Source organism: Gadus chalcogrammus, chromosome 6, assembly GCF_026213295.1.
Source record: "Gadus chalcogrammus isolate NIFS_2021 chromosome 6, NIFS_Gcha_1.0, whole genome shotgun sequence".
Lineage (NCBI taxonomy): Eukaryota > Metazoa > Chordata > Actinopteri > Gadiformes > Gadidae > Gadus > Gadus chalcogrammus.
The window spans coordinates 1,238,584-1,254,404 of record NC_079417.1 but is presented as its reverse complement, the minus strand read 5'-3'; the positions used below and the strand labels follow the sequence as shown (position 1 = coordinate 1,254,404).

At 47.6% G+C, this 15,821-nt stretch overlaps 2 protein-coding genes across 4 annotated transcripts; both read right to left on the bottom strand.

The window, feature by feature from the left end:
• Positions 1-348: 348 nt before the first annotated feature.
• Positions 349-4,280, bottom strand: LOC130384462 (protein asteroid homolog 1-like). 3 transcript variants are annotated; one of them, XM_056592659.1, is made up of 4 exons: positions 2,848-4,280; positions 2,195-2,402; positions 1,797-1,941; positions 349-1,406 (listed from the first exon to the last, which is right to left on the bottom strand). In XM_056592659.1, the coding sequence occupies exons 1-4, from the start codon at positions 4,096-4,098 to the stop codon at positions 1,220-1,222; spliced, it is 1,791 nt and encodes a 596-aa protein (XP_056448634.1). In that variant the 5' UTR covers positions 4,099-4,280; the 3' UTR covers positions 349-1,219. The 3 variants fall into 3 exon arrangements, with proteins under 3 accessions (XP_056448634.1, XP_056448633.1, XP_056448635.1); XM_056592658.1 differs by having other exon boundaries at positions 349-1,421; positions 2,848-4,279; XM_056592660.1 differs by having other exon boundaries at positions 349-1,411; positions 2,848-4,279.
• Positions 4,281-8,751: 4,471 nt separating this feature from the next.
• Positions 8,752-12,486, bottom strand: LOC130384203 (protein asteroid homolog 1-like). Its single transcript, XM_056592307.1, has 4 exons — positions 11,211-12,486; positions 9,761-9,968; positions 9,452-9,596; positions 8,752-9,124 (listed from the first exon to the last, which is right to left on the bottom strand). Exons 1-4 carry the CDS (start codon positions 12,465-12,467, stop codon positions 8,752-8,754), a joined length of 1,983 nt encoding a protein of 660 aa, XP_056448282.1. The 5' UTR covers positions 12,468-12,486.
• Positions 12,487-15,821: the final 3,335 nt, after the last annotated feature.

The following is a 15,821-nucleotide window of genomic DNA, read 5'->3' as shown; positions in this document are numbered from 1 at the left end:
TAACGAGTGAAGTCGACATTGGTCCTTTGCGAGTGTTTACTGGTGGTCAGGATTTGGCAGATGCAATTCTCCTCTGGGTGCTTTTTTTTTTTTTTTTTTTTTTAATGCAGCATAACATATGCTACCAGTAGCCCTTGCTCGTCTTCAAAAGGTTGATGCTCAGTACCTCGTTTCATTTCGTACCCCCATTACAGTCTGGCATTGTTTGTCTGGTAAACTTTTTTGATGTCAAGATAAGTGCTAAATTGCCAAGACTGTTCTTTGTCCTGTGTGTATTAGTATTACATGTCCCGAGCCAATACCCTGGTGTTTCCAACGCCGTTTTGCAAAACAAGCCAAAACACAAACTGTGGTTTTCAACTTTTATTGTTCGAATAGGATTTTCAACACCTGACTAGCGCATATTGTGATGCAGCGTTGAATGGATGAATAGCTTACATAAGGGTACCCAGCACTTTTCAAACCACACTCAAGCTTATGGTTATTGTCCCCACCACTTCTAAACACAAACTGACGCCCTTGGGTGTGAGTGTGATTAGCCGTTACAAGCTGTTTGAACTCTGCCTTTTCCTGTGTTTTCACAAGGGGGCGTGTCCACTGAGATGTATGATGGATAGATCAGCGACATTTGCTACAGTCCACTGGGTGGGCTGGGAGACGGATCTATCCAATCAGACATCTAGGTGGACACGCCCACTTGTTATGTCACTTAAACAGAGGGAAAGGAAGGTCTTCAAACGGCTTATAACAGCTGATCACAGTGACACCTGGTGGCAAAATATCGTCCCTTTAAAGTTGCGTGGGACAAGAAAGAACATTTCATCAGACTAACAAATTGTTTATAATGTTGAAGGATGAATGAATGACAAACGTATTTGGAGAAAAACCTGTTTGGCAGTCATCTGACTGCCAAACAGGATGTTATTTTGGTTCTAGTCCATCTCTGTGGGACTTGATGAATCTCCACGTCAATGAAATATGAGCAGACATTTTTCTTTATGAACCCCCGCCCCCTCACCAAGCACTTAAAATGACATTGTTATGTTTATAATTTATTTTTAACCTCGGAATTTATAATTTTAAACGAGACCAAAAGACATGGGAGACATGAATGAATGAAGGTCCAAAGAGAGGGGACTAATTTAACAGCTCCATTAGCTCCTCCCCTTCCCTGATCCAGGCCTTCAGCCCCGCCCAGCTCCTCCTCCTCCTGCCCCTCCTAGGGGTTGAGACGAAGATGGCCCATGCTGGCCCTCAGCTGGGCCTCGGGCCCCCCAGCCCTCCCGTCGGCCCCGGGGTCTGGCTGGGTCACTGCTCCCAGGAGGCTCCTGTAGAGGCGGGTGAAGTCGGCACTGTGCTCCAACGGCCCCCTCTCCTGGAGCTTCTGGATCTGCCGGTGCACCAGCCTGCCCTGGAACAACCTGGACCAACCCGTCTGGGATTAATGAAGCACTGTCTGATCCCAAAACTACATTCTGTTGACACAACCCTGGACTTTGTCACACATTTGCATCTGATACTCTCATATCTGTCTCATATCTATTGTAGAGTTATTCATATTAATTATGACAAGCTTTATATGATGGTGTTTCAATGGAAACGATACTAGCTAGGAGATAGTACACCTATAGATGGAAACCGTACTAACGGGGTGATGGTGTTACTATAGAAACAGTTCTTGCTGGATGATGGTGTTCCCATGGAAATAGTACTAGCTAGGTGATGGTGTTCCAATGGAAACAGTACTGTCTCGGTGATGGTGTTGCTATGGAAACAGTACAGTCTGGGTGTCTCACCAGGCGAAGTGGGGTTCAGGGAGGGGCTTGCAGAGCAGCAGGTTGAGCTGGGAGGCGTCCTTCAGGCAGGCCTGCCATTGGTTGAAGCTGTGAGCCACGACACCGTCCAGAGGCTGAGAGATGTGGTTGGTATCCCCCTGCCAGCCTACACACACACACACACACACGCACACGCACACACGCGCGCACACACACACACACGCACACACACACACACACACACACACACACACACACACACACACACACACACACACACACACACACACACACACACACACACACACACACACACACACACACACACACACACACACACACACACACACACACGCACACAAAGGGGTTGAGTGTTTGTTTTTTTTGTCTTTTTGCTAAGCACCACATGTGCTACCTACCTGTTGTCCCTCCTGTCAGTCGGGTCAGTTCTCCTTGGACCATGACCATCAGCAGAGCTTTGAGGAGCGTCGCCTCAGGGCTGGCCCTCCTCAGCCAGTAGCGGGTCACAGCCACTGGGAGGCGCAGGTGAGCCGGAACTCCCTCCAGCGTCTCTTCCTCCACGCCCAACGTCTCCAGACACACCTGCAGCCTCACAGCGCGGTCTGCCTGGAAAGTGGGAACAAAACACATGGCCAATTAAAAGACAACCGAAGAATAATCTGGCAGATGGTTTGCCTCGGATATCTCCCTCCTTAGGTTAAACACATGCTGTTTATTACATAATGCAGATGTTTTCCGAGGCTTGCAGCATGAATTCACCTAGACTAGAGTAGCCTCTCACTTACAGAATCGAATTGGTCTCAATGTGGAAGATGGAGTAAACAGGTTAAGATATGTGCTGAATAAGGCTGTTTGTGGTGTAATGCCGAATTATCTCAGTGGTTATTTCCACTATCTCCGATACACAGATGCATACTTCACTAGAGGGAGGGCCACATATGAGCCTAGAATTAAAATTAAAAGTATTGGGAAATACTTTTAATTCTAGATAAATCACTGAAAATAATCTACAATCAACCTATCATCCAGCTGAATGAGTGGGTAGGCCTACCTGCGGCAGAGAGTCCAGCCTCAGCGTCTGAGCGGCTCCTTGGACCAGCGGTTGCACCTTGACACTGGCGAGCTCCAGACCGTCCCGGTCCACCTCCTCCACCTCACCCCCCCCCTGGCCCAGCAGCAGCCCGTACCACACCTGCCGGATGTGCTTCGAGGTGAGGTTGGAGCTCTGTAGGTCGCTGCGCTCCACCTGGGTTTGCAGTTTGTTCCGCCTGTGCACAAGCAGGTCCAACACGTCACCGCTCAGCTCTCCTCTGGCCAGGGGCGCGCGGACCCAGTCGGGGACGCAGCTCAACATCTCAGCGGGCAGCGGCGGAACGGTTCCCTCGCTGAAGAACCCCCGCAGAGAGGAGCTGGGGAGCTCGTACTCCAGCATGGCCGTCTTCAGCATCGTCCGCGCCTCCGTCTGCGCCTGTTGACTCATGCTGGGCATGAGTTTCATCACTGCTGTCAGGGTGTCTTCTGTCGTCCGGTCTGTCCTGGCTCCCAGCCAACTCAGGAGGCCCACCAGGTTAGCGGCACTGAACTTCATTTTAGGACTTCCCGCTGGAAGGTATCTGGCCCACTTAACATCTCTGAGGTTGACGTAGTCGTTCCCGGCCAGCGAGGCGAAGACGGGCAGCTGCTGGGGGTTGATGTGGAAGACGCTGCAGAAGCTGGACGTGGTGTATTGCCTGCAGGGGATGCCACGACGTGTTTCTGCGCGCCACCTGAAGTGATCCAGGTGCAGAAGCCCCCCAGGAAGGTCAAAGATGTAGAAGTCGCTGTCTGTGGACAGAACCGGGCAGCACCACTCTTTGGCCAGGGCAGCCAGCTGGCAGTCGGCCTCTCCGAAGCACTTGACCATCGGCACGTTGAGCTCGTTCAGCGTCTGTCGGAACACGTGCTTGGTAACGGGGGGGAGGATGTTTACCTTCTTGCCCGTCAAAGCGGCGTCATGGGTCTTCTGGACCTTCCCTCTGGCCCGGTCCAGGAGGGTGTCCAGTTTGATGTCGCTGGTGCCCGAGCCTCCGTCCATCACCACGTACGGTTTGATTCCACAGTCGGCCAGAGTCTTGAAGAAAGCCTTGACCTCTGCCTGGAAGGCCAGGTACTCCCCGCCGTGGTTCTGGTCCAGGTTGGACGAGAAGTAGAGGTGGTAGAGCAGGTTGTTTCCATCCACCACCAGCTTGCTGTCCCTGAAGTGGATGTCCGGGGAGATCCTTCTGTTGTCCTCCAGGAGTGAAGATAAGCCCTTTACCCCCATGGTGACTGACAGGTCGAGCTCTAACTTTAAGGGTGACTGGACTGGTGAAGTTCTCACTTTACCTATCTGTGGCGACTCACCCAGAGAGGATCCCAGCTCCTTTATACGCCAGCACACACACACACTGCGAGTGGCTCTTTAGGTTTCGCTTCCCTGACATCGACATGACACACACACACACACAAACAAACCACAACCACACTGAGAGTATCTCGTTAGGTTTCACTTTCCTGTCAGCTACAAGACATCACCTGCCCGCCCCACCCACACTCATACACTGATGAGTTTCGTTTTCCGGACATTTCCAAGGTATCACTTCTTCAACTCAATAACATAACATAATAACGTGGTCATGCAGCCGAACACTTAAGGCCTATTGTACTGATCTGTATTGATCCAGTAGCAGTTTCCATATAGTAGGTTTGATTTGAATCGCGTCGCTCAGGTTACTTTATGCATAAAGTCACTTGAGCGACGTGATTGAAATCAGAGGAAAAAATATTGTTATTTTTTAGCTTCAACAAGGTTTCCCGACCAGGGGAAAGACGCAATAAATATTAACGCCGCTTATTTTAAGTAATAAATGACTTAGATCGTAAGCAGGTATGAAATTGACATGGCCAATAGCCTCAATAGTGGTAAACATTTCGACGTGGCCTGTTTACTTGAAGAAATTCATTGATTTATTGTTATTCATATTACATGGCAAAGGAGATTATTCAAACGCGAAGCCCCAAGTTCACACACTCCTTCAGAGCCAACCCGACCGACTGGAAAACACACACTTTACCTCTCTCTCAAATACTCACACATGACACAACTATAGCAAATACACTTTTCCCCCTCCCTCCCTCTCCCTCTCTCTATTAAAGAACATCGGTTACATAAAATAACACATAACATAGCAGCTGGGATGACATACGTAACACAATGCAGAGACGGTGATTCAATTCAAACAACATTGAACAATAACGTTGCGTTAAGCTCACAAACATTTAGTTAACATTTACATTCACTGACTTAAGAATACGAAAATACAATGCCTGTTTATCGCTAGAAAGGTCATCAAAGTGCTACATTTTAAAATATCTTAAAAAGACAGAAGCCCGACGTACGTGACGTTCTGCTGTTTCTTGGACTAGGCGACAGGGGGCGCTGTTGGTCATTTTGGACGACCTATACTAGGGTCTTTAACCTTTGCAACATGCAGCGCCAGTTTGGCAATTTCTCGTTAATGAGTGTGCCTTTAGCAACAATAGTTAACCCTAGTTAATAGTTAACCCTAACCCTAACCCTAACCTGGTTTATGACACAGCGACCAAAAACATTTCCAGAAGGCCCCTGAATTGTAATATTTCCATATGGTCCACAATCATGCACGTTTTTTTGTTGATGTTTTTATATTTACAACATTACAAATTATGATTACATATATCCCATCTTAAAACACTTCGTTCAGAAACTCATTAAAAAACGTACTTGCACTGTGAGAAACGTAAAAAACTGACGTTGGAAAGATCCACATCAATATCTTTAAGACATATCTTTAAGGCTTTGCAAAAACCATGTGAAGGCGATGCATACAGGCCACTTGCAACAATATTTTATATATCTTCTCTATAACTAATAACATAGATGTTAAACTATTAATTGATCCCATTTCAGAACAGTGCTTTCAGTAATTAATTTAAACAAATTTGCACTGGGAGGAAATGCCCAAAACAAACAAAACAAAAAAATTGGTAGTAATTATTATGTTGCCCCATTGTACCGTTGAAAAAATCAAATAATAATGAAGTAAAATTTAAAAGAAAAAAAAAGTGCAAAAAAAGTGTCGATGATTATGCTGCCACGTGCACACGTGCCACTGGCACTCGTGCCTAGGGTTGCCGACCCCTGACTGATACAAACCACCTCTGGAGTCGTTTGGCTGGGGATGCCGTTGCCTGAGGTCCTTGTGTTGTGACTGTGGTGACGTGGTGCACGGCTACGCCTGCCTCTCCATCAGAAAGATAGTGGAGGTCACACACACACACACACACACACACACACACACACACACACACACACACACACACACACACACACACACACACACACACACACACACACACACACACACACACACACACACTGACACACACACTGACACACACACTGACACTGTGACCCACACCAGCCCATACCATGACCCCCTAACGCACCATACACTATGACATTCTCACACACACACAAACACAGAAACACAGACAACACACACAGCGCACACACACAACCCACGCATAGACCACCTAGTATGCTTACAGAACTTTGGTAATATAATAATCAACACAAAGAACATTGTTCTTTGTCGGTTTGTTTTGCCGCAGTTCGCTATCAATACAACTCATGATTGACACTTAGAAAAAGCCCACAACCATAATACTTTGATGACAACAGACTCAACACTTAATGAATTATATTTAGTTCAATATATTGGTTAAATAATCCCTGCTTCCTCCACAGCTCTGGGTTTCTGGACCGGTCCTTCCTGTGTTTGGTTCTGTAGCGTGTTCTAACCGTCACCCTCGGCCTATCAGAGCCCTGATCCAGGCCTGCAGCCCCGCCCAGCACCCCCTCCTCCTACCAAGATTATAAAAATCAATAGGAATAAAAGTTAGGACCACAGTCCAGATTGTGTAGGGGGGCTAATATATGTTAACTAACTAGGCAATCAGATGGACAGTGGCTATACAGTATAGCTAGTCTAGCTCTCCAACCTATTTTTGTGTGGCCCACGTTCGTGAAATGTGTGGGACAAAATGTGTGATAAACAGGAAAAGGCCCTGACACCTGACACCTTGAATGGGGTAATCTTGGGATTACTGAACTAGGCTATGTGTTCACCCGGCTATGAACTGATACTTGATAAATCATATTCCATAAGCACTAACCTAGATTAAATCTGACACTTTGGAAGGTTTCCCAAAGATAAAGATGTGAGGAAGAAGTGTGAAGGGGCTTTGAGGAGAGAAGGATTCACTGCAAGTGATTATTCAGTTGTCTGCAGTCAACATTTTAAGCAGGGTGATTTTGACAGGACGGGTCAGATTGTCAGACTACTTGATGGTGTTATTCCATCCCTCTTCAGCTTCCCGGTTCACCTCCAAAGAGTAGGTGTATCATCATAAGGCTACAATTCATAAATTCAATATTCTATTGTCAAACAAACTTATCCTTTTATATATTGTATTGTGTATTATGTATAATATTATGTATTATTATTTGATTTTATTATCTTGTTTTTTAAATATTAAAGTTGCTTTTTTCTTGTTTTCTCTGTTCTGTAGTGTCTTTGAGCACTGTTTAAAGCACTATCTAAATATAATGTATTATTATTATAAGGTGCTGAGAGCTGCAGAGAGGGTGATCCGCCAAGCTTCAACAATGCAAGCTCAAGCTCCTAAAGTGTCAACAGTCCTACACAACGTCCGAGGGGAGATATTTCTGCTTAGGGAACACATTGAGGAGACGCAGTTTGCTATCGACAACCACCATTCGGACTTGCTCTGATTGGTTGTGTCGGTGTTTCATAAGCTAAGGCTACACCACATTGCCAAACTCGCCTCTCTTCAACTACAGAAAGGAAGAACAAGAGAGAAGCTGTGCAAAACAGTCCTCTTTCAGGGGTTTTAACCCTAACCCTGGCTGCTTATTGTCTTTTGAATGTCTTTTCATTAGTTCTGGTCTGATCATTTTCCTGTATATTTATATTTATCTATATTATTTCCTGTCAATAAACATTCCATCAGCAGATTTGAATTATGATGATGCATTCTCATTTTAGGCAAAGTATAAGACAAAACAGTATAATTGTAATCATGAATAAGTCATCCAAGTAACAATATTTAAATGCTAACATTGTTGGGTAAGACAGAATTTGGTTTTATTCTGAATCCAGTGAATCAGATTGGTGGTTTTAGCTGATATAAAAAATTTCAGGTGTTTATATATGTTTTATGTTTAAATATTTGGTTCGCTTTTTTCTAAAGCGATAGATACATATAAAACAATCACTGTAAACATAATCATTTAAGGAAAGAATGTTAATAGTAAATACAAAATATCAATACAAAGTGTCAACACAGAATAAACTGCTGCTGCAGCCGCAGTCAGAGATGCAGTCTATAAGGTCCCTAAGATATGTATATCTAATGTATTCATACATTGTTTATGCAGGATATATATGTCATATTATTTCTTCAATTTAAAAATAGCTGACCGTTTTTTTTCCCCTTCTCAGGGATTATGCTCCCAGTTTTGATCTCGGATGTCTGGTCACTTGAAGCATATCAGAATATTCTATTAGTGTTAAGCCAACTATGAATAATAAAACACGCCAAACCATGTGTCCTTTATCATAGCTACACGTATGACAAAAAACCGCATGAAAATCAGTGGTATTCAGTGAGGTATGATTAATTAAATGCGCTGACAGTTCATTGCTCCAGCCAAACGGATTACACAGAGTGGAGCGGATGACCACTCCAAGATGGCGGCCCCGCGTCTCGTCAGCGCCAGTAGGCGGTAGCGTTCGATGCTCCGTCTATGATATAAGATGTCTATGGGCGAAACCCCTATTGCCCCCATCCCTGGAACTCCGCCCCTTCCTGCTCACAACCACCCCTCCCTCTCCTGCTTCCTCCCCAGTTCTGGGTTTCTGGAACGGTCCTTCCTGTGTTTGGTTCTGTAGCGTGTTCTAACCGTCACCCTAGGCCTATCAGAGCCCTGATCCAGACCTTCAGCCCCTTCAAGCTCCTCCTCCTCCTCCTCCTCCTCCTCGGTGTTGAGGTGAAGGTGCTCCATGCTGGCCCTCAGCTGGGCCTCAGGCCCCCCAGCTCTCCTGTTGGCCCCGGGGTCTGACTGGGTCACTGCTCCCAGGAGCCTCCTGTACAGTCTCCTGAACTGGTCGTCCTGTACCATGTCCTCTGGCTCCCTCTCCTGGAGCTGCTTCTGCCGCCGGTGCACCAGCCTGCCCTGGTACAACCTGGACCAACCCGTCTGGGATTAAAGAAGCACTTATCTTATCTTAAAACGACATACTGTTGACCCCACCCTCAACTTAATCCGTCATATCTGTAACAATGTCTTATTTTTTTTATTATTTAGTTACTTTTATTTATTATAATGTTTTACTGCCTGCACAGGTGCTTTTGACAGGGTGTTACTATGGTAACAGAACAAGGGCTGCCCAGATGATTGTATACTGGCTAGGTGACTTGTGTAACTATGAAAAACAGTTCTTGCCAGGTGATGGAGAGTACTGTCCGGGTGATGGTGTTGCTATGGAAACAGTACTATCTGGGTGTCTCACCAGGAGAAGTGGGGTTTGGGGAGGGGCTTGCAGAGCAGCAGGTTAAGCTGGGAGGCGTCCTTCAGGCTGGCCTGCCATTGGTTGAAGCTGTGAGCCACAACAAAATATGGAGGCTCAGAGATGTGGTTGGTATCCCCCTGCCAGCCTACACACACACACACACACACACACACACACACACACACACACACACACACACACACACACACACACACACACACACACACACACACACACACACACACGCACACAAAGGGGTTGAGTGTTTGTTTCTTTTGTCTTTTTGCTAAGCACACAAGTGCTACCTACCTGTTGTCCCTCCTGTCCGTCGGTTCAGTTCTCCTTGGACCATGACCATCAGCAGAGCTTTGAGGAGCGTCGGCTCAGGGCTGGCCCTCCTCAGCCAGTAGCGGGTCACAGCCACTGGGAGGCGCAGGTGAGCCGGAACTCCCTCCAGTGTCTCTTCCTCCACGCCCAGCGTCTCCAGACACACCTGCAGCCTCACAGCGCGGTCTGCCTGGAAGTGGGAACAAATCACCTGTCCATCTCAAGGATAACCAAGAGCTCCACTGCTATGTTCTTTTTGGAAATAGGTCGCCGAGTCAGGATCGATTGTAACTCATTTTATTTTGGTAAAGGTTTGGACTAGTCTCTATGAAGCAAAAGGAGGGGAATTGTTTAGGCACGCGTGGAGATACGCTCAGTTGGGCTTCTGATGGATGCGTTACCTGGAGCATTCTAGCCCCCTGGGCTATGTGTTGTGACTTATCTACTGGGCAGGCGTGGACTAAGTTATGTGCTCTGATTGGCTAAGCATGGTGCTGAACTCCCACCTCCTGGATAACCGTGTGTGTCTCTATGCTGCTTTCTTGTGGCCATGTGTTGGTATTGCAACTTTGTTTGTGGCCCTGAACGTCTGAGTTTGTCGAACACCTGGACCGCTCGTCTCTCTAGAATTGGTACGTGAATGAATGGCCTCCTGTACGGGCCGGACGCCTCCCTGGGCTCAGGACGCCTCCCTAGGCTCAGGACGCCTCCCTGGGCTCAGGATCCCTCCCTGGGCTCAGGATCCCTCCCTGGGCTCAGGACGCCTCCCTAGGCTCAGGATCCCTCCCTAGGCTCAGGATCCCTCCCTAGGATGGGAAAGAAGCCTCTCTAGTCGCCAAGGACACATGTGCCCTATTGGTATGAATGTGTGAATTATGTCGCACCACTGGTTAGCCTCAGATGATTCCTTCTATAGATTCAACACAAGCTGTTTATTACATAATTCACATGATTTATGAGACTTGCAGCATGCATAGACCTGCTACCCTCCCACTTTGAGTATTTAAATGGTCTCAATGTGGACGACAGTCAACCAGGTTAAGATATGTCTAGCTAATAAGGCTGTTAATGGCAAAGTGCCAAGCTATCTCAGGGGGGGTTCAACTGTCTCAGATACACATGCCTGCTCCACTACAGGGAGGGACACATATTTTGGTGGAAAAAGTTATTAAGGGAATTAAAGCATATCACTTGAAAAACTTCCACCCGGATAAAATGTAACAGTCAATGAAACTAAATTATAGTAGTATTCAGTTGAAGTACTCATTGGATTTAGACTTGTATTTTAAAGTTGCTGCTGCCATGTAAGCCTTCTTATTACTTGGTGTTGCTGCTATAATCAATCTATTATCCATCTTTGCTCCATCTATTGTCCATCTAATGTCCATCGATCTTCCATCCATCATCCAGCTGAATGAGTCGGTAGGCCTACCTGGGGCAGAGAGTCCAGCCTCAGCGTCCGAGCGGCTCCTTGGACCAGCGGTTGTACCTTGACACTGACGAGCTCCAGACCGACCCGGTCCACCTCCTCCACCTTGCCCCCTCCCCGGCCCAGCAGCAGCCCGTACAACACCTGCCGGATGGGCCGTGAGGTGAGGTTGGAGCTCTGTTGGGCGCGGGGCTCCACCTGGGTCGGCAATATCTTCCTCTTGTGCACCAACAGGTCCAGGATGTCGGCCCCCAGCTCTCCTCTGGCCAGGGGCGCGCGGACCCAGTCGGGGACGCAGCTCAACATCTTAGCAGGCAGCGAGGGAATGGTTCCCTCGCTGAAGAACCCCCGCAGAGAGGAGCTGAGGAGGCGATATTCCAGCATGGACTTCTGCACCCCCGTCTGCACCTCCGTCCGTGCCTGTTGACTCATGTTGGGCATGAGATCCATCGCTGCTGTCAAGGTGTCTTCTGTCGTCTGGAAGCCTCTCATCCACCTCAGGAGTCCATCCAGGCGGGCGGTCAGAGACAACTCCGTCCGTCTTCCTGCAAGAACATTTTGGTCCCAGTTTATTTCTTTGAGGTTGACGTAGTCGTTCCCTGCCAGCGAGGCGAAGACGGGCAGCAGCTGGCGGTCGATGTTGAAGAAGGTGCAGAAGCTGGACATGGTGTATCGCCTGCAGGGGATGTACCTCTGGGCCCCACTTGTTTTAACGGAGTCCCACTGGAAGTGATGCAGTGGTAGAACCCCCTTTGGAAGGTCAAAGACGAAGAAGTCAGTGTCTCCGGACAGCAACGGGCAGGACCACTCTTTGGCCAGGGCAGCCAGCTGGCCGTCAGCCTCTCCGAAGCACTTGACCAGCGATACCTCCATATCGCTCAGCGTCTGTTCGAACACCGACAAGATGAAGTTGGGAAGGATGTCCCTCCTCTTGCCCGTCAGAGCGGCGCCCTGGGCCCTCCGGACCTTCCCTCTGGCCCGGTCCATGATGGTGTCCAGCCTGATGTCACTGGCGCCCGTGCCTCCGTCCATCACCACGTACGGTTTGATTCCACACTCAGCTAGAGCCTTGAAGAGAGCCTGGACCTGGACCTGGAAGGCCAGGTACTCCCCGCCGTGGTTCTGGTCCAGGTTGGACGTGAAATACAGCCGGTAGGCCAGGTTATTGCCGTCCACTAGTAGCTTGCTGTCCCTGAAGTGGATGTCCTGGTAGATCTGGCTGTAGTCCTCCAGCAGCGAGCACAAGCCCTTCACCCCCATAGTAACTGACAGCTCTAACTTCACCTATCTATGGTGACTGGACTAACCCAGAGAGGATTCCAGCTCCTTTATACACCACACACAAACACCCACACACACACCTGCACTGGGAGTGGCTCCTTAGTTCTCTCTAGGTTTCACTTTCCTGACATCAACATGATAAGACATCATCAACTCCAACAACTGTAATAACCTGGTCACATGTCACATCAAATTTAGATTTACGTGGTCGTCCCTGACCGATGAAGCGAGGAAGAGCAGCAGATGGTGGTCGATGTTGAAGAGGGCTCAGAAGCTGGATGTGGTGTATAGCTTTCAGGGGATGTAGCCTCTGGCCAGACTGGTCTTAACTGAGTCCCAACTAACTGAGTTCGACCCGGTTCTTGAGGGGGTCCAGTTTGGTGTCACTGGTGCCCGACCCTCCGTCCATCACCACGTACGGTTTGATTCCATGGTCGGCCAGAGTCTTGAAGAAAGCCAGGACCTCCGCCGTGGTTCTGGTCCAGGTTGGCCATGTTGTAGAGGAGCTTGCTGTCCCTGAAGGGGACGTCCTGGTAGATCTGTCTGTAGTCCTCCAGCAGCGAGCACAAACCCTTCACCCCCATGGTGACACACACACACACACACACACACACACACACACACACACACACACACACACACACACACACACACACACACACACACACACACACACACACACACACACACACACACACACACACAGAGAAACATGCAAATACCTTCACTGGGAGTGGCTCCTTTGTTCTCTATAGGTTTCACTTTCCTCAACAGGATATGACATCCACTGTAATGACCTGGTGTGCATAGTGTATTGATGTTATAGTCAGGGGTGCACATAACTTCTTTATAGAGTTACTCAGTTGAGTACCAGGAGATGGTGTGTGGTACGCACTAGAGCCCGACCAATATATCGGCAGGCCGATATCATCGGCCGATATTAGGCATTTTTCAAACTATTTTTTATAACTACTTTATGGAAGAAAAAACTACATTTATAATGACCGATAAATGAATATAAACAAAAAAAAAAGTTGGTCCACCAGAGGGCGGTCTAACGCCCCAAACCCGCTGATTCATCCAGAGTTAGGCAGAGTGAATGACGGAGACCATCGGTGTTGTTCATGGGTGCAAGTGTGTTCATGGTAAAGGCTGGTTTATGCTCGGTTACGTAAGCGTAAGCGCAAGCGCAAGAGGCCCTTGCGCGCCCTTGCGCCCCCCTTGCGCGACTTCTCACGTCTTGCGTGCGTCGGGCGATTTTTCTAGACTTGCGTCATTTTTTACGTAAGCTTTTACGCGAGCCGCCCAGCCTGCAAGGCTGTGATTGGTTTGCTGGTCTGGTTACTACTTCCTGTCTGGAGTATCACCCGGCAGGCTCATATACAAAAGCATTAACCTGAAGTGAAGTTAACTTTGCTGCCAACACATTATGTCGTTTTAAAATGTAGAGAGATATGCACATTTATACAACCCCAATGATCAACAACTTCATCACCCCTGTTCCTCTGTCTGTTGCCATCATTCACTGTGTATGGGGAGAACACGATCTGGCACATAAACAAACCAACGACTCCCACAGACAAAGACGTCATTCTCGAGGTCGTCTTCAACGAAAAACTTTCCTCCACATATTACTCCACCTACTGTTCTGGCGGTAAATTGCTTGGCAACACGCGCAACACGCGCAACCTAAAAGGGAGCATGAATTGCTTTGAGTAAATTTTGCGCAACAACGTAACACCAACGCTGAAGCATGCAGCCGCCTTAAGTTGGCAACAGTCACGAGACGTACATTGCTTGAATAACAATTAAAAGAACATCCCCATAAATTCTCTAAAGTCGATAAGCATGACTTAATTCATGACTACCATGTCCAGTTTTGCTGTTGTTACGTGTAAGCTGAGAGTAAAAAGGATTTAAAGGATAACTACAAATAACCAATGTTAGGGATTTCTTTTTTCATAGATATATATCGGCCGATTTATCTGCATATTTTTTTATTTTTTCGGATTTTTAAATCACAAAGTATTCGTATCGGTATCAGCCTTAAAAATCCTATATCGGTCGGGCTGTAGTACGCACCCCAGACATAGCTCCACACGTAACATCATCAAACTGCAGCACCACGGAGCGTTTGATTATCTGACAAAAGGAACTTTGCGATCAGCTGATTTTGCGCAGCTCTCCAGTGTGTGCGCGGTGCACACAGCGCACATGAGCGCACATTAGTGTTGGCTCGTTCGTTCGCGAACCGGTTCGAAATGAACTAGTCTTTAGGACGAACGAACCGAACCGGTTCGTTTCTCTCGTTCGTCTCGTTCACCATTCGATTCACCGGAAACTCGACTGAACGAACGAACAAGTTTCCGGTAGCACTGACTCCACTGAGTGTGACTGACTCAGCTGAGAACCGTGCAATGGCGTGCATTCCATGATGCGATTCACCGCTACCGGAAACTAGGCTGATTTGCGAATGACTCCTCCCAGTTCAGTCGAGTTCCCGTTGAATCGATTCACCGGAAACTCGACTGAACTGGGAGGAGTCTTTCGCGAATCGTTTGTTCGTTCAGCCTGGTTTCCGGTAGCGGTATATCGCATCATGGAATGCACGCCATTGCAAGGTTCTCAGATGAGTCAGTCAGACTCATTGGAGTTAGTGCTACCGGAAACTCGACTGAACGTACAAACGAACAAACGATTCGCGAACGACTCCTCTTGGCGAACTGAATCACGCGAACTGGGTGACGGAAACTAATCATTAAATCCACCACTAGCACACATTTCATTGCGCTTATCATTTGTTTCGAGCCACGGCACATCTTGGTGCCACTTTAAAAAAAAAAAACATTTTCTTCTGCTCCATTTGCCTTTTCTTTGCAAGCGGCGAACGCACAAGTAGCTGCTCAATGTATTTTGTTTTTTTTTTTTTTTTTTTCGATCTCCCGTAAATTACGCAAAAGTGCTGTAGTGACGTTACGCATCCCCGGTCATAGCCGCGCATGCGGACTTGCGTACCAGTTATGTGCACCCCTGGTTATAGTATCAGTATTAGAAGGCATATATTTGTATATGAATTGAGTCAGGTCGTCGGTCGGACTACTTTATGGAAGAAAAGGCTACGTGAGATTTCCGAAGAAGTCTCAATAATGCGTTGTGTGGAGCTGCCCCACAGATATGATGCTCAGTGCATAATGGAATTCAACTGGCGGTCTTGTGTAAACCTTGACGTTAACGCAAACCTGTCTCCTCCGATCAGCATCACCTTAGGCAACCATTGATATTGCCATTATCACCCCTGTTCATGTTATCATCCAACGAAGCAGAAGGGCCGGC